A 25,835-nucleotide genomic window follows, 5' to 3' on the forward strand; every position below is an offset into this window, starting at 1 on the left:
ACGTACATATTTATGCGCAACTTCGGAACCGTGCAACCGGGCATCGCAAATTTGGTGTCAAAAGATGCGTGAGACTCAAAAGAAAAAAGTCATGAAACGTCGCGGCGATAGCTCTTCGCGTTAGCGATACATCGAGGGGGCCTAGTTAGGGTTAACTTTAAATTCAAGTGTTAAGCGGTGCCATGTCAGGCAATTTTGATAGCTCATCAAGTTTTATGGTTGTACATCATGCCACGTTTAAGCAATGTTCAAAAAGCCCGTGCCATAGGGCAAATGGAAGCTGAATCACGAAGCTAAACAACAGCATGAGGACACGGTGCCAGGAGGTGGTGCAAGCACTTGAGTCATCCACCAGATACAGAGCCCCGATCATGTTAATTGACAATTATAAAGACAAAGTAAACATTAAGAAAAACAAAATAACGCAAAATGAAGACAAATTAAAGATGAAATTCCAATAAAACCAAGACCATACACTTTCACTTACAAGTATTTATGTCTTTGTTGTGGTTAATGTGGCGAGGTTTTGTGAGATAAAATTGTTTGAGTAACGATCGTTTGTATATGAGCGCGCGTGGGCGCGTGTGTGTGTGTGTGTGTGTGTGTTCATCTGTTTGGTTGGACACGTACATGTTTCACTCCATTAAAATGCTGTTACAGAAAATGAACACCAAAGAAACAATGGGGAACTCACTCATAACAAGGAAACTCCATTAGTGAAGTAAAAGATTAGGCCATTTTGCAGCTTTTAAGTTCTGACTTTACCCCATATGATAAGCCCCGCACCTCCATGTAAACGGTAATCATAACAAGTATGGTAACATTTTGAGGAGAATTTATCAAATCTTTGCGTGGTACTAAGCACAAATGAATTGTTTCTAAGGAAAAATGAGAAATGATTGATCAAACTCAGATTTCTAAAGTTTTTTGAGGGGTTTATGTTATGTGTGTATATATATGTATATATATATATATATATATATATATATATATATATATACAAATATACACATGTATATCTATATATATATATATATATATATATATATATATATATATATATATATATATATATAAACGAGAGTAAGGAGGCGGTAGACGTTACTTAATCCTCACAAGTGATTTTACTCAAGCTTTCGGGCTTCCTGCCCTTTGTCAGGACTGGGGACAAGATACAAAACGTGGATATTATATACACAAATAGAAAATAATAATGATGATCAAAACAACAGCGGAACTGATAACTACAGTGAAAGAGGCAGAGATGGCAGGGAATAATTACACAGGTGGGAGTGTATATATGCATCAATCTTGCATAATATAACTTGCAGATATACAATGCAAGTTACACTTGCATCTTTTTTCTGTTCTCATTTTATTTAACAGTATTAAAGTGTATGAAATGGGTGTTTCTTGGCTGAAAATTTTCGGAGGAGCAAGATGTGACGTAATTATGGCCCTAGAAAGTTATTTCTTATTATTTCCTTTGCTTTTATGCGACAAAGGCATAAAACAATAGACATAATAGAGCCAATTGAAAATAATAGTATTTTCTAAAGATTACCCTTCTATTATGAGTTATTTTGATTCCTTCACCCAAGTTATGCCTCTAATATCATTAGTTTATCATATTACCAGTCTGCAATCTCAAAATTCCACCATTACGCAAATTATGACATGTCATGACCATACATTTACCCTTCTCAAACATTTCATCTCAGCTGTCATAATTTATCTCAGCTCTCATAATTTATCTCTTGGTGTTAATATGAATAGCGCCCCTTTTCGGTGACCTTGAGAAATTTCAACCATAACAAATAATAAGATTCATTTTATTCCTTTTGCTTATCATTTGAGGCAAATATGAAAATGATTGGTCAATAATAAGACATAGATAAAGGGGATAAAGAATTTATACAGAAAAATCATGTTTTTAGTATATTTCCTATGTATATCTTTATATTTTGGTAAATAGCGCCTTCCATTGGGTGACCTTGAGAAAAAGTTAAATGTACCATCATGTAGAGTATGAGTTACTCTAGCCATGTGTCGAATATGACGATGATACATCAAATAATTTTAAAAAAAGTTACATATGGGGCACAGTGTGCCCCCCCCCCCCTCCTTTGGGACTGCGAAGGGCTAAAATAGCTTGGGCTTAATAGGGTTAATGCCTTTAACGTCAATACCGTGATTTCGACACCTCGACGGGCTTTCGTTGGAGCTTTGGAATATATATATATATATATATATATATATATATATATATTATACATACATAAAAATGTATATTATACATATATATATATATATATATATATATATTATGTATACATATATACATATAAATAAAAATATATATACATTATATAATGTCGTAATGATGTCTTTATTGATACTTAAAACAAAGGGCATGTTGACATATGTACAGTTGATTTGGGAGGTTTAAATCGTTGATTTTCTGGACTTGAAGTTGATTTATCTTTTGATAAAACGGGGCCCTGGTCCATGGTCCTGTTCTGGACACATGGTAGGTAATGACACACACTTACAAATACTTATAGTGAACAAATAGCAATATAGTTACAATCACACAGAATTAATCAATCACCGTACGCTTCCCCACGCACGGTGTTACATTTCTGATTGCTGAAGTGTTTATAATCAAGACAAAGTGCACTAATTTTATATTTTCCTGGATACGCATTAATTATATCTATATCTATATATCTATATATATATATATATATATATATATATATATATACATATATATATTGTAGTTGTTCCGCGTATTGGCAGTACTAGCAATAAATAGCAATAATAAAGTCACAACAGAGGAATGCAGGGAATGCATTAATAGCCAATCTTGATTTAATGAATAATCCGAATTTTCGAGGAACCTTCCTCTTCTTCAGGGATGACAGTGCGAATATATTATCATTGCTATTTATTATTGCTATACATATATATACATATATATGATATGTATTATATGTATATATAATGTACATTACATGTAATGTGTGGATGTGTGTGTGTGTGTGTGTGTGTGTGTGTGTGTGTTTGTAAAGCAGGCTTGATATCATGGTAAGACGAACTTATGCGCTCGCATCCATCCTTCCACACAATGCAACTTTTAGCAATGCTGACATAAACAAAATTTGCATTTGGTAGGGGAAAATACATTGTAATAAGATTCTCGTCATGCTGTATACACCTTGTATTAGTGTATTAGGTGTGTGCACACATATAGGTGTTTGCGAGCAGTGGTGTGTGTGTGTGTGCGTGTGTGCGTGTCTTTGTTTGTGTAAGTGAAGACTGCATTGCAGGTCCTTTACACGCTGTAGGCCAACTTTATTGTTTCAATAGTAAATTTCTGCCATTACTTTAAGACGTAACTTATGTCATATGAAGTTGGATGTTGACGTAGTTTGGTTGTTTTTCGTGAGTTGAGCATCATAGCTGATGATAAGTGTTTTGCTCAGTAGATACAGCGAAGAAGACGAAGACATACAATTAAATGCAACATTGACCACAAGCATCATTTTCAGTAATTAATGAAAGTCCGTTTTTATTCATAATCAAAGACAATTGAAAAATTTCATGGTAGCACTAATAAGGCACACAATTATTCGGCTTGTTTCATTTGATAATTACTTCTGGCTGCAAGTATTACCATGAATCCTTTGTTATTGTGAAATTTAAACCTAGCCTCTTCATGACAGAATCAGGTGATTCACACTCTTTATTTCTTTAAATTGATTTTTGGGAAAATAAATTATCTACTATACTTTTGTTTAATCAAATAAACGGATCTTTCCAAACTTTCTGTTTCTATTAATAGATTTTCCCAGACTTTCTAAAAGTTTCTCTGTTCCACGGTCCAAGGAGATACAGGGGCTTTTTGTAGTAGCAGATAAATGAATCAATCGGAAGGAGTTTCACGATTTTGCCTCAAAACACGTTACCATTATTCATATTTGTTTATGAAATGAGAAATACATGCATTTATATTCCAGCATTAAACCTAAGCAACAGGTCGTCAGGGTTGTTTGTTTTTTGTTTTAAGTAGGAGTTTTTAAAATAGGAGCTTGAGACATTCTGAATGATTTTTCTTTTCTTTTCTTTTCGGCATTTAAGGGCATGCGTAGCCATGGTTGAATCTGAGCCCCTGTATCTCTAGCTCTAGCTCTGATCTACTCCTCGCGTTGCGCTTGCTCTGAGCGGCGTCTACGGCTCGCGCGAGTAAGACCACGGCGACGACGTACTGGATCCTTCGCGGCCTCACGGCGTTGGCGCGTCTTCTCGGCATGTTCGTCAGGAGCGGCACGTTCCTGTCTCTCCTCGACCTCGACAGCACGTTTCTGCTCTTCCACTGCTGCACCAGCTTTATCGGCAACAGCTTGTCGTCTGCGCCTGTGTAGAGCACTTATACTTCGTCGACGACGAACTTGTGGCTGTAGGAAGACAATTTGTCACAAATAAAATAAATAAAGTAGCCCATTATTAACAAAAACATACCTCCCTGGTCGAATACAGTTATTTTCTTTGATCCTTGGATAGACCTCCTTGGATAGGCCCACTGAATAAAAAAGTAGACAAGTCATACTGTCACCCATTAATGTTTCTTTAGTAGCAAGACAATATAGAGAGAAATATTTCATATAATTATAGAGAAATATATCATATAATTATAGAGAAATGGACTCGTGGATTTCAATTTTGTTCCAAGGTTTTGTAAACTCATAAAAGAAATGAAAAAAAAAACTGACTGATTTCGATTGATAAGAACATATAAAAGATAAATAAATATCTTCTCAGTGAATTTTGTATACAGGGTATGACAAATCAATGATATACTTACGCACGACTAAATATTAAAACAACAACTTCAACAACCAAGATGCTGAAACCAAAACATACTTCTTTATTGCGTTGCACATGTTTATGAAAATTTCCTTTAGAATGTTGCAATTAGACAATTTAACAGTAGGCAAGGAGCGCTCAAGAAAAGAGCAGAGATGTGTCACGTAACGAGATGAATTATGATCCTTTAAGTGTAGAAACCTGTAGGAGGAAGCCCTGAAATGTAAAATTTATGTTCATCTGTGCTTCTTTATTAGACTTTCAAACTTCGAAACACTGACCTTGAAACTATGTATTTGTTTAGTAAAAATTTAAAAAGCACGACATATAGGAACTTCTCCATAGATTAAACATTAGTGTATAACATGAACCACATAATTGATTTTAGGAAAAATGTTGATCTTGAAAAGATACATAATATTATAGTACGGAAAGTAAGTATTGCAGTAAAGCTGTTGCCAGTCTGTATAGTCAGAAGAATTTGGCTATCAAATATAATCAGAGATACGTATTGGTTAATGATTGACAATATGGAATATTATTTGCCATATGCCTTACAGTACGTTGTCTTACCGGCAGTTCCTTCAGCAATTCTATCATATATACGCCAGCATCTGAAAGGAAGTGTACAAATTTCAAAATTACCAAGATGAGTCTAATTTTCATAAATATTTTAACCAGAAGAGATTTAAGAAAAAAAAAAGATAAGTGACATAAACTTCACGCAATAAAAGCTCATTGTCACTGAATAGATGAAAATCATTCCATCAACGTGATGATAATAAAAATAATTACAATGCTTGTCATTAATACAGCTTGGTGAACTTGCCACTAGTCTTATCGTCTAATAACATAGTCCTCGTCACCTGGGAGTATGATTTCGTTGTCCTCTGGTTCTTCGGGAAAGCAGCCGATACAGCAATCACCATAATAGGAGCAAAGGTTATCGCAGTAGCATGCTGATTCACTGTAGTAATCTGAAAAAAAATATATATATATATACTTCCATGCTCAAAATATTGTGCGGAGGCAATAAGCCATAGATTGGTATAAAACTGTATGCGTACAACTTTGTTCAGTGTCTCTCATCTCAAAATCCTTTACGACTTTGTGAGGGCGTTCAATAAGCATATTTGACATACACCGTCGCGAAGTGCTAGGTAATCAGGTATATATTTGGAATAGTGTCAGTTCCATTGCAATGCGAGCTAAATTCATAATAATAGCATTGATAATCATACAGATGATAATCATATGAGAGAAGTACAGCCATCCTATTTCTGAAAATTTAGTTGTATGTTTTTTTGATATGTCGTTAGGCTCTACATATCATATATACCGCATTCTTCTTGATTGAAAAGGGTCTGTAGTATTGAAAACGTACTATAATAACGACATTCAACACCTTAAATCTTACGCGGCTATATGAATATACCATGATGATCACCTCACATGTGAATTCCGACTCCATGACATAATTATGCTTTTGAGATAATTGCTCCCATGAATTGTTTGTACTCTAACCCAATCAAAAGGGCTTTTTACACTTGTAAAATTTTGCTTAGCCCCGGACCAACGGTGGGGCTAAGGGGGGGCCTTAGCCCCACCGTTGGTACGGGACTATCCTTAGCCCACTTTCTGTTTACACTCGTTTTTGCCAAAGTGGGCTAGCCCCACCGATAGTACGGTACTATCTGGCCCTGCAAAATAGCAGGGATTAGCACCGCAATTGCGGTGCCAAGCAAGTGAGTGTAAACAGAACGAAAAAATAATCCTGGGCTAAGCGACGGAGACGAAGTCCGACCCTCACTGACCAATCAGAAACGAGGTAATCAAGTGCTGCCGGTGCGTGCGTGTACGTGTACAGTACACAGCGTAATTATGAATATTCATGTGGTTTGGAAAGTCCGGGGCTAAGAAATACGAGTGTAAAAAGGTCAGTTTTCTCCTTAGCCCCGGACAAGAGATAGTACGGGACTAATTGGCGAGTGTAAAAAGCTGAAAAAATTGGTACGGGACTAACGATAGTCCTGGGTCAGAGAAAGTCCGGGGTTAAGAAACACAAGTGTAAAAAGCCCTATAAATTCTACCTACAAAAAACAACAACAACCTCATCCTTATCCTTATCCCCATATCAAACTAAACCTATAACCCAATAACAACCCCAACCCTAACCTTAAACGCAGAAAATAAGACTGGAGCAATTATCTCAGGAGCTGTAAAATAATGCCACGTCACTGTGAATTCCACGGACACGTCTGATAGCTCACTTTAGACCTACGAATTACACGTCATGGAAATATCGTGGGAGATGTGATGGCCAATGATATTCTTACACAGTTATGAAACAACAACGCAATTATTTTAATGCCTTAATCTTTTATGATTTTCTTTCGCAGGAGGCCTAATCTATCCTGATTCATTTTCATCTAGGTATCGGAGGTACAAATATTACGTCGATGACATTTCTGACATATATGTTAATGTACAACTCTCCTTTCTATGAGTATGTTTCGTTTCGTCTCTTGAACATTAAGCTAGAAGTAATGACACTTAACGTTAGCTAGGGCCTAAACCTAATATAGGCCTGTCATTCAATAGCAGAATTGAGAAACAATTAAGTTGTATAAATGGGTTTGATATTGTACTGGCAGAATAACCCTTTAATGGAACTGCAAAAATGCATCACCCATTCATTATCAGATGAAAACAAAGCAAGTCCAAAACGCAATATCTACAAAATGTAAGGATTCTAGAATTGATGTATGGACTCATCTTTTTTTTTTTTTTCTTTTTTTTTTTTGCTTCTTAAAGGTAGATTTTTTCTGACCTAATGTACCACATTCGAACGGGTACCTTAGAATGTCTCTTTGACAATCAACTAGAACATAAAACGAAGAAGCAGAAGAAGAAGGAGGAGGAGGAGGAGGAGAAGAAGAAGAAGAAGAAAAGAAATAGTTGCCAAAGGGCTAGAATGGTGGAAACCCGTCGGAAAATTGTTCTGTTATTTTATAGTAGAAGAAACAGAGCAAGAGAAATGTTAAAGTCGTGTAGCGTTATTCATATAAAGTATGTTGATTTGATTACAAGGAAGCTTAAACTGAAATAAGTCTGTAATGGCGCGACGAGAAACATTAATTCTGTAAACACAAATAATAACATAAGGGGTGTCTGTACACTATAGGGTTAACTTTATCCCGGATATAGAAATAGAATATATCTTGGGTGAGATAACGGGGAACGTATTCAATTATCAAATATGATTGTTTTTTAGAAACAACATTACTTTGACTGTTACGGTTCGATATTCCGAAGTTTCGTTAATCTGAAAATTAAATAAAATTCGTTGTGCCGGAAAATGTTTTATCCAAAAACGAAAAAGGTTTCTTTATTCCGAGGTTTGAAATGCAAAAACAAAATAAGGTTTTTTATTCCGGAGGTTTGTTAATCTTTGATTATATTAAAAAAATACAACGGTTCGTTATTCCGATGGTTCGTTGATCCGAAAATGTTCGTTATGCCTAAGGGTAGTCAGTACACTGTATGTATAGTCTTTCATTTTCGGATTAAAAGCCTTCGCAATGGATAGTGAACATCACCCACTGTGACTACTGTTCTTCACATGGGAAAGACGATTTTTTTTTTTAAAGACAAGAGCAGTGGTGAATAATTTCGTAATATACCTTAAGTGGTAACATGCAAAGTATCATTGAAATAAACACGAAATGTAATATGCACTACATGTCTAGAAATGTGCCTTAAAATTGAGGTTCCTTTTTCTCGTTGGACACAGCCAGAACAAAAGAATTTTCTTCAATTGTTTTTCTTTAGATTTAAAGAAGATTAACGTCCCACTGAGTCCAGAGAGAGAGAGAGAGAGTGCAATACTCAATTCTTCATACAAACTAATCCTGAAAATGATCTACTTTAAGGCACGCTCATCAAAGACGAACCAGATTCGTCATCTTAAATAACGCTGACAGATACAAGACCTTCAGTTAGCATGATTACTTGTTGAAACGTACAGTGTATGCAGGTAGACAAGCGACATTTATGCTGTAACATATTTCAATTGGCAATCAAGTGAGTTAGAATTAATCACAGCCAAAGCAAACAAAAAGCATTTTCATCAATTATCTTTCTTCACTTTTGATAAAGGCTAACATGGCTAACGTCCCACTGAGTACACAGAGAGAAATATAATGCGATAATCAATTTGTCATCACACACTAATCCTAAAATCGATGTTCTATAGTAGGAAGATAAATCATCCTATGAGCATCCAAGTATTGCATCATAAAATACTTACCAAATGACGAGTACCAGTCTGAAATTGTAACAGGTAAGATAAAACACACGTAAGTTACTTTTGTTTAATTTACAATTTCAAGACAAGAGCTATGGTGAATAATTTCGTAATAATTATGCATACATCATAAGCGGTAACAGACAATGCATTATGACATGTTAATAAAGACGAATCAGGGCTATGCACTTTATGTTCAAAAATGTGAATTGATATTAGGTTTCCTTTTTTTTTACAGCAAAAAAAAACAACAACAACAACCCACAAAACCCCCCCAAAAAGTTTTCATCAATTATCATTCTAAAATTTTAATGAAGACTAACGTCCCACTAAGTACAGAAGGAGAGAAAGATAATGAGATAATTAATATGTCATCACAAACCAATTATGTTCTACTTTAATATGATAATATCCTTTAGCATCCTAGAATTGCATCATGAAATACTTGCCAGATGGCCACGGGTACCAGTCTGGAATTGTAACAGATAAAATAAAACACACGAAAGTCACTTTGTTTTGATTAAATCTCCATGGACAGGATATTAAAGTCTGTAAAATTTAAAAGAAACTCTCTGACAATGAATAGTCGTCAGGACACTGTACGTATCTTCTTTCATCTGTTCATTTCGGATTAACGTCAACGAGCCTTCGCAATAGCAAACATCACCAACTGTGATTACTGTACTTGAGATACGAGATGATATATGTATGTTTATATACATATGAAATATAATATGATATTTATATATTGTATAGGGCCTAGGTATATGTAGAGACACACAAAGAAATAACGAAAGAGAAAGAGATGCGTTCTAAAATCACGTAAATCAGAAGAGTATTGAATCATGAAATACTTACCAGAAAAAGGTGGCCATGAGTAGTCTAGAATTGTAACCGGTAAGATAAAAGACGTGAAAGACATTATTGTAGATTTTATGACACCAGCAATGATGAATAAGTTCATAGTATAGGCTAACATACATCATAAGTGGAAACAGACAATGTATCATTGAAATAATGACGAAATGTGATATACACTACATGTCTAGAAATGTGCCACAAATCTATAGGTTCCTTTTTCTCGTTTAATACAGCCAGAACAGAAGAGTTTGATTTAATTGTATTTCTTTACTTTTGCTGAGGAATAACGTCCAACTTAGTACAGAGAGAGATAGAGAGAGAAAATGCGACAATCAAAGCATCGTACAAACTAACTCTGATAATGATCTACTTAAGGCACACTAATCAGAGATGAACTAGATTTGCCTACTAAAATACTGCTGAAATATACAAATAGATCTCCAGTTGGCATGACACCTTGTTAAAACCTTGAAAAATACAGTACACGCAGGTATAGACAGGCGAAATATACTGTAACATATTTCAATTGGCAAAGAAGTGTTAGAATTGATCATACCCGAACTTGTTGAAACTTACAGTACGTCCTTGCAGTTAGACAAGTGAAATGTATACTATAACTATTTCGTTTGGCAAAGCAGCGAGTTAACATCGATCATACCCTACCGCGGCCATGAAAAGCCGTCTACAAATATAACCAATAAGAATATAGTGCTTATTGTTGATTAGATTAAAATCAATATCCAAGGATAGTAACAAACTCTCTTACAATGAAGAGTCGTCACGACCAATGCGTACACTGTGCGTATCTTCTTTCATCTGTTCATTTCGGATTAGCGAGCGTGCGGAATAGACGCAGATTATATATATCATGTAACAAAATTTGGTTGAATCGATTGTTATTGATTGCTTCCAACTACAACTTGTTAAAATCGATTGTAATTAATTGTTTCCAATTACAACTTGTTAAAATCGATTGTACGTTTAACAGTAAAAGAGGGCGTCCTATTTATTTCAACAGTAGTGCCGTATACGGTACTCTCAATAGTCGTTGTTATGGGATAATTAATTATCATGATTTAAACATTGATGTTAAATAATTAGTTATACTGTTGGAAATTTATGAGTTGGCACCATCGTAGTATTTACATGTTTGTTTTAGCCGTCGGTACATACCGTTAGATGGAACGATGAACCCCAAATATGTTTAGAATCAATAATTATGTCGAATTTACTAACCATGACATGATAATAGGTTATTTGATCGATATCCGGAGGATTCGCTCTGTACTATAAGGCCGTGCGGGATTGCATCCTCTATCCTTCTTCTTAAGGAAAGGAAGCATATAAACTGGCCGCTGTCCGACTACGTCGCCAGCAAGTAGCCCGTAGCACTAACAGTACAGTAAGTGTTTGCATGAGTTCATTTGCTTTTGTTTCATTGCTGCTTGGAAGCACCAAGTAAACTGTTTATACATTCATTCAACGTTTGACTCTTTAGACTCTTTCTTTGAGTTTGACTTATAAAGCAAGTAGTACTTGGTGGTGGTACAAGCAGTGGAGTTCTACCAGCAAGCAGCATTGGATTTCGGGTAGTGGTAATGTGACTTGTCGCATAGTCCGTACCCAATCCAAGTTCCAGTCGTCGCCGTTGGATTTCGGGTATAATGGTAATGTGACTTGTCGCATAGTCCGTACCCAATCCAAGTTCCAGTCGTCGCTATTGGATTTCGGGAATAGTGGTAATGTGACTTGTCGCATATGCCCGTGCCCAATCCAAGGTCCAGTCATCACATTACCTTGTGCCACCACATAGTTGTGAAATGTGTTCCACAAGTTGGTAGCAAAACATGGTAGCAGAACTTGGTAGCAAAACATGGTAGCAAAACATGGTAGCAGAACTTGGTAGCAAACCTTGGTAGTAGAACTTGGTAGCAAATGTTGGTAACAAAAATAGGTGTACCAATTTTAACATCCTCAACAAGAGACGCTTGGGAGTGAGATACGTTAAGTGATGATGAACTTGTATGTATGCCGCTTGTGTTGGTGAACTGCTTCTGACCCAACATGTTACATGGTAGACATAGACTAGTAGTTTTAGTAATTTAAAAGGGATCGTTGTAAACTGCAACAAAACGAACCCCGCCTACTCGGCCATCCTGACACGGCTCGCGGAGACATTTGTACAAACAGGCAAATACACTCTCTTAATTCACGACAAGAAGGCGAGTTCGTCACAATATATATATGTATATATATATATATATATATCATATATATATATTATATATTAATTTATTTATTGATACATGTAAATATATACAGAAAGAGAGAGAGAGAGATAGATAAAGAAGGAAGGATGCGTCCTGAAATCACGTAAATCAGGAAAATATTATTGCATCACAAGATACTTACCAGAACTAGGCGGATACGGGTAGTCTGAAATTGTAACAGGTAAGATAAGACCCACAAAATTATTTTTGATTTAATGTCAAGGCAACAGCAATGGTGAAAATGTTCATATTTACATACATCGCAAGCGGTGACAGACAATGTATCATTGAAGAAACAGGGATATGCACTTTATGTCTAGAAATGTGGCTTTGAATTTAGTTTCCTTTGTTTTTGGTACAGCCGAAACAAAAACAGAAGTTTTCATTGATTATATTTCTTCGCTTTTGATGAAGACTAACGTCCCATTGAGTACAGAAAGAGAGAAAGATAATGCGATAATCAATTCGTCATTAAAAACTAATCGTGGAATATATCCACTTTAATATGATGATAAATATCCTATTAGCATCCTACATGTATTGCATCATGAAATACTTACAAGATGGCCACGGGTAAGAGTCTGAAATTGTAACAGGTAAGGGGATATACACAAGAAGTATAGTTTTGTTTTGAAATTTTAAGACAATAACAATGGTGCATATTTTCATAATATACATACATCAGAAGCGGTAACAGACAATGTATCATTTAAATAAAAACATGCACCTTATGTCTAGAAATCCACCAGAACAAAAAAAAAATCATTTATCTTTCTTCATGTTTAATGAAGACAAACGTCCCACGGAGTCCCGAAAGAGAGAAAGATATATGCGGTAATCAATTCGTCATTTCAAGCTGATCCTAAAATATTATCTACTTAAATAGGAAAATGTCCTATTACCATCCTAGAATTGTATCATAAAATACCAAAACTATAGATGACCCCGGAAATCGGTCTGGAATTGTACCAGTTAAGATAAAACACACGAAAGACACTTTTAATTTTAAGACAACCGCAATGGTGAATGATTTCACAATATACATACATCATAAGCGGTAACAGATAATGTATTTTGGCATGTTAATAAAAACGAATCAGGGCTACGCACTTTATGTCCAAAAATGTGAATTGATATTTAGGTTCCCTTTTGTTTTTGTTACAGCCAAAGTAAAACAAAAACAAAAACGAGTTTTCATTAATTATCTTTGTAACATTTTAATGAAGACTAACGTCCCACAAAGTACAGAAGGACAGAAAGATAATGCGACAATCAATGTGTCATCACAAACCACCCTGTACTACTTTAATAGGATAATACACTTTAGCATCCTAGAATTGCATCATGAAATACTTACCAGATGGCCACGGGTACCAGTCTGGAATTGTAACAGATAAAATAAAACACACGAAAGTCATTTTATTTTAATTAAATCTCCATGGATAGGATTTTAAAGTCTATCCAATTTTACCAAACTCTCAGACAATGACGAGTCGTCAGAACACTGTACTTATCTTCTTTCATCTGTTCATTTCGCATTAACGAGCCTTCGCAATAGCAAACATCATCAACTGTGATTACTGTACTTGAAATGGGAGCTGATGTGTGTACATTATATACATAATATATGCATAATACATATTTATATACTGTATATGTATATGTAGAGACACACAAAGAAATAGCGAAAGAGAAAGAGATGCGTCCTAAAATCACGTACGTAAATCAGAAGAGTATTGCATCATGAAATACTTACCAGAAATAGGTGGCCACGGGTAGTCTGGAATTGTATCCGGTAAGATAAAAGACACGAAAGACATTATTGTAGATTTTAAGACAACAGCAATGATAAATGATTTCACGATATAGGCCAACATACATGTACATCATAAGTGGAAACAGACAATGTATCATTGAAATAATGACGAAATGTAATATGCACTATTGTCTAGAAATGTACTTTAAGATTTAGGTTCCTTTTTCTCGTTTAATGCAGCCGGAACAAAAGAGTTTTCTTCAATTATATTTCTCTACTTTTAATAGACATATATATATATATATATATGTACAGAAAGAGAGAGGGGGGAAGATGCGTCATGAAATCACGTAAAAGAGTACTGCATCATAAAATACTTACCAGAACTACTTGGCCATGGGTAGTCTGGAATTGTAACAGGTAAGATAAAACACACGAAAGTTATTTTTTATTTGATTCTAAGCCCACAGCAATGGTGAAAATTTTCATATAATATGCATGCATCACAAGCGGTGGCAGACAATGTATCAGTGAAATAAAGACGAAACGGTGAGTTGCACTTTAGTGTGCAGCCACAAACCCCTGTTGGTCGTTAAGGAGTCTGCTCCAAGACTATACTGACACGACTGGCACTGTACGTAGCATCTCCTTGTTGGAAGATGCTACTGCAACAGTACAGAGCCTATGGAACAATGCCAGTGGTGCATGTAGTTATCTTGGCGCAGACTCGTTTTAAGTTAAAATTGAATCAAATTGAATATAAATTAAGATAAGAATAAAAAATAAAAAATAAATAAAAATCTAAATTAAAATTAATCATACCCCAACTCGGCCAGGAATAGCCGTCTACGAACTAATTATAAACATTAGGAAAATAATGCTTATTGTTGATTGAATTAAATATCCTAGGTTAAGATATCAAAAGTCCATCCAAGTTTACTTTCCGACATTGAAGAGTCGTTAGCACACTGTATGTATCTTTATGAATAAATAGGAAGAGAGGTAGAGAGTTGCGTCCTGAAATCACGTAAATCGGAGGAGTGTTGCATCATGAAATACTTACCAGAAAACGGTGGCCAAGAGAAGTCTGGAATCATAGCAGGTAAGATAAAACGCACGAAAGACATTTTTGCTTTAATTCTAAGACTATAGCAATTACATTATTTTTTATAGCAATATTGCAAAGACATTATAATATACATACATCATAAGCGGTAACAGACAATGTAGCATTGCAACAGAGACAAAAATGTAATATGCACTTTATGACTAGAGATGTACCCTTAAAGTTAGGTTTCTTTTAGTCGTTACAGCCAGAACAAAAGAGTTTTCTTCAATTATTTTTCTTCACTTTTAATGAAGACAAACGTCCCACTGAGTCCAGAGAGAGAGAGAGAGGAAAAGAGAAGGCAATTATTAATTCGTCATACAAATTAATCCTGATGATGATCTACTATCTCAGAGACGAACTATATTTGCCAACTCAAATACCTCTGGAATATACAAATAGACCTTCAGTTGCCATGACATCTTGTTGAAACGTTCAGTGCATGCAGCTAGACCATGTAACACATTTCAATTGACAAACAAATGATTTAAATTGATCATATCCGAATTCGGCCAAGAACAGTCGTTTGCAAAACATAAACAAAATAGTGATTAATGTTGATTTGATAAAATCTAAAAGGATAGAAACGGATATTAAAGTCTATCCAATTTATTACAAACTCTCTGACAATGTAGGGTCGTCAGTACACTATCTTCTTTTCATCTGTTGATTTCTGGATGAACGAGCTTTCGCAATAGAGAACATGACTGACTGTGGCTGCTGTGCTTCAGAAGGGAGAAAATATACACATATTACGTAAATCAGAAGAGTATTTTATCACGAAATAGTTACCAGAACTAGGTCGCCACGAGTCCCAGTCTGGAATTGTAAAAGGTAAGGTAAAACACACGAAAGACATTTGTTCTTTAATATTCTAAAACAACAGCAATGGTGAATCTTTTCCTAATATACAAGCATCATAAGCGGTAACAGACAAAGTATCATTGAAATAAAGAAGAAATAACAATACGCTATGTCTAGAATTGTGCCTTGAAATTTACTTTTTTTTTGTTACAGCCAAAACCAATATATATATATATATATATATATCTTCACTTTTATGCTAATAATGATAGTAATAAAAGACATCTATATTGCGCAGCTACTGTATTGATATACTCTACTGCGCATAACAAAGTAATAATCACAACATGCATAATTCAAACATTATTGTTAAAAGTTGAGTTTTTAACCTAACATTAAACTCATTTCAGAATGGTACAACTTTGAAACAAAGATTAGGTCAATTAATCACTCAAGACGAATGTTGAATGGAGAGCACAGAGGAGAGCTGCATCATGCGCTCAATCCATGCTTATCCATTTTTAATGAAGACTATCGTCCCACTGAGTACAGAAATAGAGAAATATAACGCGACAATCAATTTCTAATTACAAACTAATCCTGAAATTGATCTACTTTAATAGGATGATAAATTATCCTATTGGCATCCTAGTATTGCATCGTGAAATACTTACAAGATGGCCACGAGAACGAGTCTGGAATAGAAACAGGTAAGAAAAAAATGCACACCAAAGTCATTTTTGTTTTAACTTTGAGACGGATTGCCCGGATACGGTAACATTAATGTAGCATTGAAATCAAGACGAAATCGAATATGCACTACATGTTTAGCCTTAAAATCTATGTTTCTTTTTTTTTCCTTAGGACCAGAACAAACGAGTTTTCTTCAATTATTTTCCATCACTTTTAATGAAGACAAACGTCCCACTGAGTCCAGAGAGAGAGGGAGAAAGAGAGGAAAAGAGAACGCAATTATCAATTCGTCATACAAACTAATCCTGAAAACGATCTACTCTAAGGCACACTAGTGAGATGAACCAGATTTGCCAACTCAATTACCGCTGAAAGATACAAAAAGACCTTCAGTTAACATAACACCTTGTTGAAACGTACAGTGCATGCAGGTAGACAAGCGACATTTATACTGTGACATATTTCAATTGGCAAACAAGTGAGTTAAAATTGATCATATCCGAACTCGTCCATAAATAAATAAACATGAAGAAAAAAGTGCTTACAATCTTCAAAGATTGAAATGTTAAAATCTATCTTATTTATAACAAACTTTCTGACATGAGGGAATCGTGTTTGGTAAAACACTTGTTTTGACAATTTGTTTTCTCTGTCTTGATCAATTTAAGCAGGCAGGGAAAAACCACATAGAAGCCTGCCTCACACGAACGTTTGATTGCTGTAACCTAGATGAGATTTGCATATCGTCGATTCAAAACATGCCTTGTGAATTGAGAAACACATACAAAATTCTGGGGTTTTTTTTTCTGATGAGTACTAAGATGTATCAAGGACAGAAAAATACCTGAACTTGGGTACCAGATAGGGTAGAAGAAATCCTCTGTGAATTTGAAACAACAACAAAACAGGCAGCATATTATTACTATGTTTAAAGGAATATTACCTGGAAAGAATGACATCATGAAGAATATTAGAAACGAAAATCGAAGTCTGTGATGTGGTAGAGAAGGGCTACAAATCATATTTGCCCTGTCTTAGAGTTGGGTCAGTATAATGTAGATTTACTCAAAATATCTTGATACCTTTATGCTTTTTATTCATTTCAAGTGTCAGTTCTTCTCGCAGCAATACAATTGTACACATGAATCCCCCCAAACCACACACACACACACACACACACACACACACACACACACAAACAGAGGCACAATAGGAACTGCTTTTAGAGAACGGTGTAAGAGAGCAGATATGACATTCAGAAAACTCTTTCTTGACACCTCTATAACAGCTTAGATAAATTTTCATCAGTATTTTCCTAAAAAATAAGAATATGGTTATAGACTTATTCACAAGTTCATAATAATTGTAAATAGAGAGTGCATGAAATATTCAATATGGGGAGGTCATATTTTTATTTGATTTAATATTTCATTTCTTGCTTCCGATAGAAGCCAACTGGCCAAAATATAAAAAAAAATATTTACATTTTAGCAACAATATGACTGATATTATTATCATGAACGAGGTGTTTCCTCTGTAGAATGACTTATCATGTATGTTGCCTATCTTCCTCAGGGTTCATTTAATTTTGCGTGTCATGTAATTCTCTTCTTTTTGTGGCGAACGCAGAGTAATTTACCAAACAACAAAGTAAAGAAAAAATGCAGTTCATACCCTGGGACCCATTTCGTGCTTTATGTTATTGAGATAAATTACCTGTCGTGGTTTCGGGTTCTAAGAGACAGAGAAAAGAAAGACAAATGGAAAGAGAGTAGAAATATGAGACAAAGCTACTTTTCTTACATTTCAAATTTGTACGTACCCTTATTTAGGAAACTTGTATCTGACAGCCAAACAACAACAACAACCCCCCCCCCCCAAAAAAAAAAAAAAAAACCCCGAAAACAAAAAACAAAACAAAACAAAACAAAACACGATTCCTCTAGTAATGCATTTTAAACTGTCTTTCACATTTCCATATGCATTGTGTATGTCAAATAATATAGGAATATCTTGCTACAATACATGTCCTCGATCAGAAAAGAATATTCATAAACTTGAATGCATTGTTAGTAGCAAACTCCCCTTATTATCTGACAGTTCGCTTGCTGTCCAAGTAAGGTCTAAATGAGGTATTGAGTCATGGAAATCTAATGGTTTTGCAAAGATTGCTTGCATGTGAAATTCTGACACATTTCGTCCTGTGTTTGCCTGGTACAACTAACATGGTTTGGCTTCCTAATTAGGTATCGCTGGTAACGTAGGGAATGTTGTCAGAGATTTAATATTTAATCTACTATACGAAATCAATCGTAATTACCTGGAACGATGGTGGGTTCTGAGGAAGAAAATGACGTTTTACACAGTGTTATCGCATATTCATTGAAGATCAATTTATCATAAATGTTAATATGTAAAACATAAGATTGATAAGGACAGACATTCAACATTTGATTTCCGACATATTCTAGTGACTCAGAGTACCATGAAGTAGATTCTTTCCTTTCTTTCTTTTGTTTTTCTTTTTTTTGGGGGGGGGGGGGGGTGTTTTAGGTTGTGTTTATTCAATACTGAAGATGAGGGTCTGTATCTGTCACCAATCTTGCAATTGTATTTCCAGCAAAGTACCCTTCCGAAATGTCTTATCCAGTTATTGGCAGTTATTAGCTGTTACTCTAAGTGCTTAAGGAATTAACGTTAAATAGTGCTCTTATATATAAAACAAGAATTTAAAGAATATAAATTTAGTCATAATTTAAATAGCGCATGGTCTTTCATAATATTTGCAGAAAATACAAATGAATTTAAGGTTCAGAGAAATACAAATCACAAGTGTGAAAATATGACACACTTTGATAGATTTCCTCAAATTTTCTTTGTATTAGTTCAATGCTACTACCCTTCATTTGTATCAAACACTCAAAACACGACAAAAGAAGAAAACTGACAATTTTTGCCTACCAAATTAAGAATTTCAAACAATGGTTTCCCGCTATAACTTGTAAAACCAACACAGGATTATTGCGTCTTTTATCTATCAAGCGTTATAAGGCAAAGTGGGTTATTTTTTTTCTCGCATCCCTCGAAGAAATTTGAATTTCAAGTGCCTTGCATAAAAACAATAATGAAAAGCTACGGACATACACGTAATCAATTTTAACCTTAAGAAGGATATTTATAGGAACTGGTTGCTTTTTAGATTTCGCTTTTCCGCATAAATTGGTATTGTTGTGTAGCTGTCCATAATATCCGGTTTTGTGATGACACCCCCTTGATGTTATGTTAACAAGTCCGGATTGACAAGTCAACTGATAGTACGATTACGGCGTTGTCGAAATTGCTGTTAAGTATAGTCACAATTAGCTGCGATAGCATCGCATCCGGGCCCTAGAGTTAATTTGGGTTTTACACCTATCAATCTTTGATGACGTCTTAACAGGTCTAATCAATAAACAAACATTAGGTCTATACTTTTAGCTGCGTAGCAGAATCGTTATCACAATAGAATAACTAATAGGGAAGACGCACAGGTGCAACAAAAGTATAACAAAAGACAACAAAATTCAATAACTTTCTAATGTTTTTGCTTCTCAGTTATGGGAATGGTATGTATACAAAATAATCAAATGTAATACAGTCATTTCAATGATTACCTCTGCAAAGATGATAGCTAAATTTTGACTTGGGCCATAATGTATGTTACATTCAAGTATACAATCATATCAAATATTTAATGCAAAATGAATCAAATATTCAGTCATCCTACCTGGATACGGATCGCCGTTATCAGGACATAGTAAAGTGTAGTCTTTGCAGCAGTCGTTAAACATGAAGCAGGAAGCATCACAGTAGCAGTCTACAGAGAAGCAGTCACTCTGGCAATCGCAGCTAAATCCCAGGCAGCTGCCCTCTACACGGGATGGTGTATTACCATGGTTGTTGTTGTTGTTCTCAGTTATAATTGTAGCATATTCTATATTAATCATTATCATTTTATGTAAAAATGCGATGTGATTATGATTGCTATATCGTTAATCACTAGGTTGGTATCTCTCAATGGGCGACTCGTTACATGAATGCATTTTTTGGTACACCCCTGACAACAGAACGTCAAAGTGCTAACCATTATGGGGAAGTGCTGAAAAGTAAAGAGTTTATGGAAGGCTTGCGGTATGATGATTTGCCGATTTTGCCCAAGGTAGCCTCTTCAGAGTCATGACTGCTCTCTCAGAGGGTCCTGACATTAACATCATTCAAGGCATTGCCAAGTACCCATTTATATACATCTTGGTCAAAAGAGACATTTTGGACAAAACGTCTTGTCCAAGGATGAACACACTGGGCATTCCGGGTAGAGTTCAGTTAACTTTGTAAAACAAAAATGGTTATTTCCATGTGGAACTTATATTATTCTACAGAGATTAGAATGCTCAGAACGTACAATTCCCACAATGGTCTGTGCACCTTTCTATCGATGACTTTATAGAATAAACATTAAAGCATTCATGCGAATAGCGTAATTTGAGAAGAGCTCTTATCAATTAATTTGAAGTTAATCTGATTTGTTTGGAGATTGTTTTTGCTTCTGTGAAGGTCCTTCACAATAAGGCCATTATTAGCGTTATTCACTTTGACACCATTTGATACCATTATGAAAAATTTCGAAAACTGTGGGAGTAGCTGAAATATTAATTACCTGAGGACAAGGAGGAGTAGTCGTAGTAGTATGAAGGATCAATTATGTAGTCTGTAAAAGATGAAAGAGACCACAGATAAAATATGAGGATTTGAAAAAGATTTGTAACAATTTCTATTGAAGCTGTCGAAATGCAGACTTATAAAAGTGCTCACCATCATGGCAAAAAGCTGCAATTAAAGAGATTATATATGCTTGCGGTATGATAACTTGGTGTTATTTGCCCAGGGTAGACTCATCAGAGTCATAACTGCTCTCTCAAAGGGCTCTGACATTAAAATTATCTGAAATTAATTAGCTGAAATATTACCTGAGGAGTAGTTGTAGTATGAGGCACAAAGGATGTTGTGAACCTACGAAGTACAACTTTTATTCAGGTTGTTTTTTGTTTTCCTCACTAAGTTTTGCTTACTATGTGTATCTACTACGGAACTTTTATGAGGGAAGAAAATTCCTCTAGGTGTTTTGTTAATAGTTAATAGTTGTTATCTATTTCGTGCTTTATAAAGACACGATATGAAGGGAGTTAGTCAGAGTCCATAATTCTTACCTGAATAGAACGAAGGTGGGATAGTTATGGGATCTGAAATGAACAAATGTCGTATCCAATAGGTCAGTCATGCCTCAATCATCACATTCGATTACATTGTTTACTTTCATGCTACAAAAGAAAACTAATCGAAATGTGAATTCGGAAACTATTCTAAATTCCAAAGCCTATTTGTTTACAGTTCATTACTTCCTATACACGTCTTGATTACAGTTACAAATTATTATTTTCATGTGGAAATGACATTATTGCACAGAGACATTTAGAATGCTCAGAACATACAATTCCCATCATGGCCTGTGTATCTTATATATAGATGACTTTATAAACTAAACATTAAAGTACTCTTGCGAATGGCGTTATTTGAGAAGAGCTCTTATCGATTATTTTGAAGTCTAACTGATGTGATTGGAGATTATGCTGGCTTCTGTGAAGGTCCTTCACAGCAAGGCCATTATTAGCGCTAATCATTTTGACAGCAATTGACACCATTATGAAAAATTTCAAAAACTGTGGACGTAGCTGATTTGTTACCTGGCATGCTTGAGGAGTAGTCGTAGTATGAAGAATCACTGTTGTAGTCTGTAAATGATAAACGAGAGCACAGATAATATATGAGAATCTTTCCAAAATGTATACATATATATTTCTTTTAATGCAGACTTATCACGGGGGGGGGGGCTATGACACTGACAGGCATGAGAGATGATGACTTATAATATTATATGACAAAGGCTGCTGAATCCAAAGTCTGATTATATTTCCATATTATCAAAATCATAAACCAATATAACATTAAGTTGAACCGAGCAAATCATTGACTTGCTGTACGTCTGAGGATGACGCGATGGTTATGATGCTAGGACATGAACAATGCTGAATGACAAAAGTGGAAGATATGTAGGCACCTCACTACTTACGATTGGTCTTCGCTATTGCCCCAATTTCACAGCAAACAAACACACACATACACATACACACTTTACTGAAAAAAAACCTCTTTTTAGAATTGTTATTATTTTGACGAGATTAGGACGATTTCTGTTAGAATTTACAAACAAAACAATTATACTAATATCATGGTTGGATGTTTGCAGGACTGGCAACAAACCAAATGGATAAATCCCTCTTTGATCCACTCACTTGGATGTTTGTTTTTGACTTCTCTTGAGTTATTTTCGAAGTCTTTCAGTTAAGCATTCTTTTGTATGTATACATTGAAATTTCGAAATTTATAAAATCCCGCACACAGATTTTTCACCAGTAGTATTGGCATTAACCATTATAATTGGATTCTTCTTGTTGTCTACTATTTTTCCTCTTATTTTTAGATATTACTTTGGAGTAATCAAATTGAATTCGGTTAGGATGGATAAAAGAACAAACAAACAAAAAAGAATGCGATACATCAGGGAAATTCATAGCAATGCTTACCAGAATAATATGTGTCAGCAAACCATGGCGGGAAGAATAGGGGACCTGAAATAAACAAAGTGGATAAACTAATCTCCGATCAAATCAGTGGGACACTCTTTTTCTCCATTTCTCGAAATTTACAAACTTATAGATTTATTGTTTTTTAAAAAGATGTATTTTGGAGTCTAACAGCTATACAGATAGATATATGCGACCGTGCATCACCAAAACCAAGAAAAAGTCGGACAGTAGGACCACTTGATTTTACGTGAGAGCTCGAAGAGTTGAAACGGGTAAACCTATCAATCTTGAGTTTTTGATATTTTTCTGGAAGAGCTATCCTTCTTCTACATTATTCTTATGTTTGGGAGCATTAAACGAATAGGAAAGTTTGTTTAGAGCAGATTTGCTACAACCCTTTTTTGTACAATAGTGTGATTAGGTATGTCATAGAGCCCCCTTTTCATTCCTTATAATAATCCTTTTACACACTTCATTTTTCAACTCTATTAACCTTTCGAAAAGATAATGCTACTGCTTTGGCAGTTGGCATTGGTCATAAGCAGAATGTCTGAATAGAGCATGCTCAGTTTCAGCTTAATTTGATAATCACTTCATTGATGTTGCTATAGAGGATGGTGGTGTGCATCCTGTTTTTTTTTTTTTTTGTCTCATTCATTGCAGAGCGAAAACGGCTTGGTAAAGATCAGCGCTTGAATAAACCCTGTACAATGTAATATACTTCAGAGCCTTTTTCCACAGTTTACACTTTTCCAGAATGTAATATACTTTTTTTTCCCAAATATTTATATAAGTGAGGAGAGTCCATTTGAATTGAGTTATGCATTATTTTACAGGTCAGAGTCTGCCTTTTCAGAAACTGCCCTTGAATTAAAATCTGTATGTGGCAACTTTTTCTTGGTTTTGTGATGCTTATGTTCTTTAATCTATCACTGCCTGATTCTTCGGAGCCTTTTTTGTAAGAGGTTAGAGCCACCTTTAGATTAACATTGTTCTGACATCACTATCATCACGTTTTGATAAAAACTGCTAACTGTCATTATCACAGCATATCCAAACAGATCGCCAATAGTATTTACTGACCAAAAATCAAGTAGAATTCTTTACAAGAAAAGCACTCCGGCAGCTCTCAAACTTTGCTTTAAAGAAAATTTTCAAACACGTTTACATAATGATTATCATTATTGAGAATATTGAAAAGAGTTCTTACTTCCTTGGCATGATCCCACGAGGATTGCCGCTACGAAAACTGCGCTGAGCATCATTCTTCTCGCTTTGTCCTGACGGCTTGGGGAGAAGTGAATTTCCTCTGTGATGGCTGACCTGCCTCTTCTCCTCTTTTATAGAGAACAGAATGCTATTTTCTCTTACGTTTGTCTCAATGCACGTGTTTGATTTCACTGAAGTGCTTATGAACTCATATGCCAAAAGCGTACCTGTTTGTTATTGATTTATTTTTTGTGCGTAAACCCTAACGTTGTATACGATTGCTCGAAGCAGTTTTCAAGTTGTTCAAGCTAACATTGAATTATGATACTTAACAAGACAAATATATTTCATTTCCAAAGTGAATGTAAATGTAACATAATGTTTCAACTGTTGTTTACGTGCAGAAATACATATACGGGTCGGGTTTTTTCTTTTTAAATGATATACATACAGCAATCGTAAATAGGAGTCTAGATTTAAGACATCATCATCTTCTTTATTTCATCAACTTCACTTGGAATGTCTTACAGTCCAAATGCAAATACCAATGTTTCCATACAGATAGTTTAACCTACATTTTGATTCCAGTACTTCCTTTCTTGGGCAGCGTTACAAGCAGTGCATATCATGTGCGTCGTATTGATTGCTAACGGGCACACGGGAATCACATTTCAAATTCGCCCATTTGGGCTTAAGTTTATTACCCTTTTTCCAAACCAAAAACAAGCAATGTGATACATGCGAATACTCGACGTATTACTCAGAAAGTAAGAACCGATAACACAACAAGTCTCAACTTCATTAGATTTTACCCCCCCCCCCCCACAAGATTTTTTTAAACACAAAGAATCAAAATCCATGATAAGCGTTTTGTGTTCTCTTTTTTTTTCTTGTTATTTGGATTAAATTGATATGTCCTGAAAACTGTCCAGTGAAACTGACTCATGTGATGGTAAAAGTTTACTGTGTCAGCTCAGCCTAAACAGTTGCTACCATGTCAACATCTTCCATAGCATTTAAAATATATATCTTAAGCACAACAAGGACTTGTAATGCAAATTTACTCGCACACACACAGACAATATTGTACACACACACACACATATATATATATATATATATATATATATATATATATATTGTCCATAATATATGTATATACTACGCATATATATACATATATATTTATATAAAGATATAATATTCATTTCTTAATTCATCTATAATATAATTATGTCATCAATAATACAACGGAACTCCAGAAAAGGACATGTAT

General features: G+C 35.0%; 1 protein-coding gene across 1 annotated transcript in view; it reads right to left on the reverse strand.

Moving 5' to 3' along the window:
* Positions 1-4,199: 4,199 nt before the first annotated feature.
* The window catches only part of LOC139716440 (G-protein coupled receptor 54-like), a 49,091-nt gene continuing 27,455 nt past the window's right edge, over positions 4,200-25,835 (reverse strand). Inside the window, exon 4 of the mRNA XM_071627986.1 lies at positions 4,200-4,460. Within this exon, the coding sequence (XP_071484087.1) occupies positions 4,200-4,460 (261 nt within the window). The remainder of the gene's footprint in view (positions 4,461-25,835) is intronic.

This window comes from Diadema antillarum, unplaced genomic scaffold (genome assembly GCF_040938485.1).
Source record: "Diadema antillarum isolate AM-2024a unplaced genomic scaffold, OU_Dant_1.0 scf00000065, whole genome shotgun sequence".
Classification (NCBI taxonomy): domain Eukaryota; kingdom Metazoa; phylum Echinodermata; class Echinoidea; order Diadematoida; family Diadematidae; genus Diadema; species Diadema antillarum.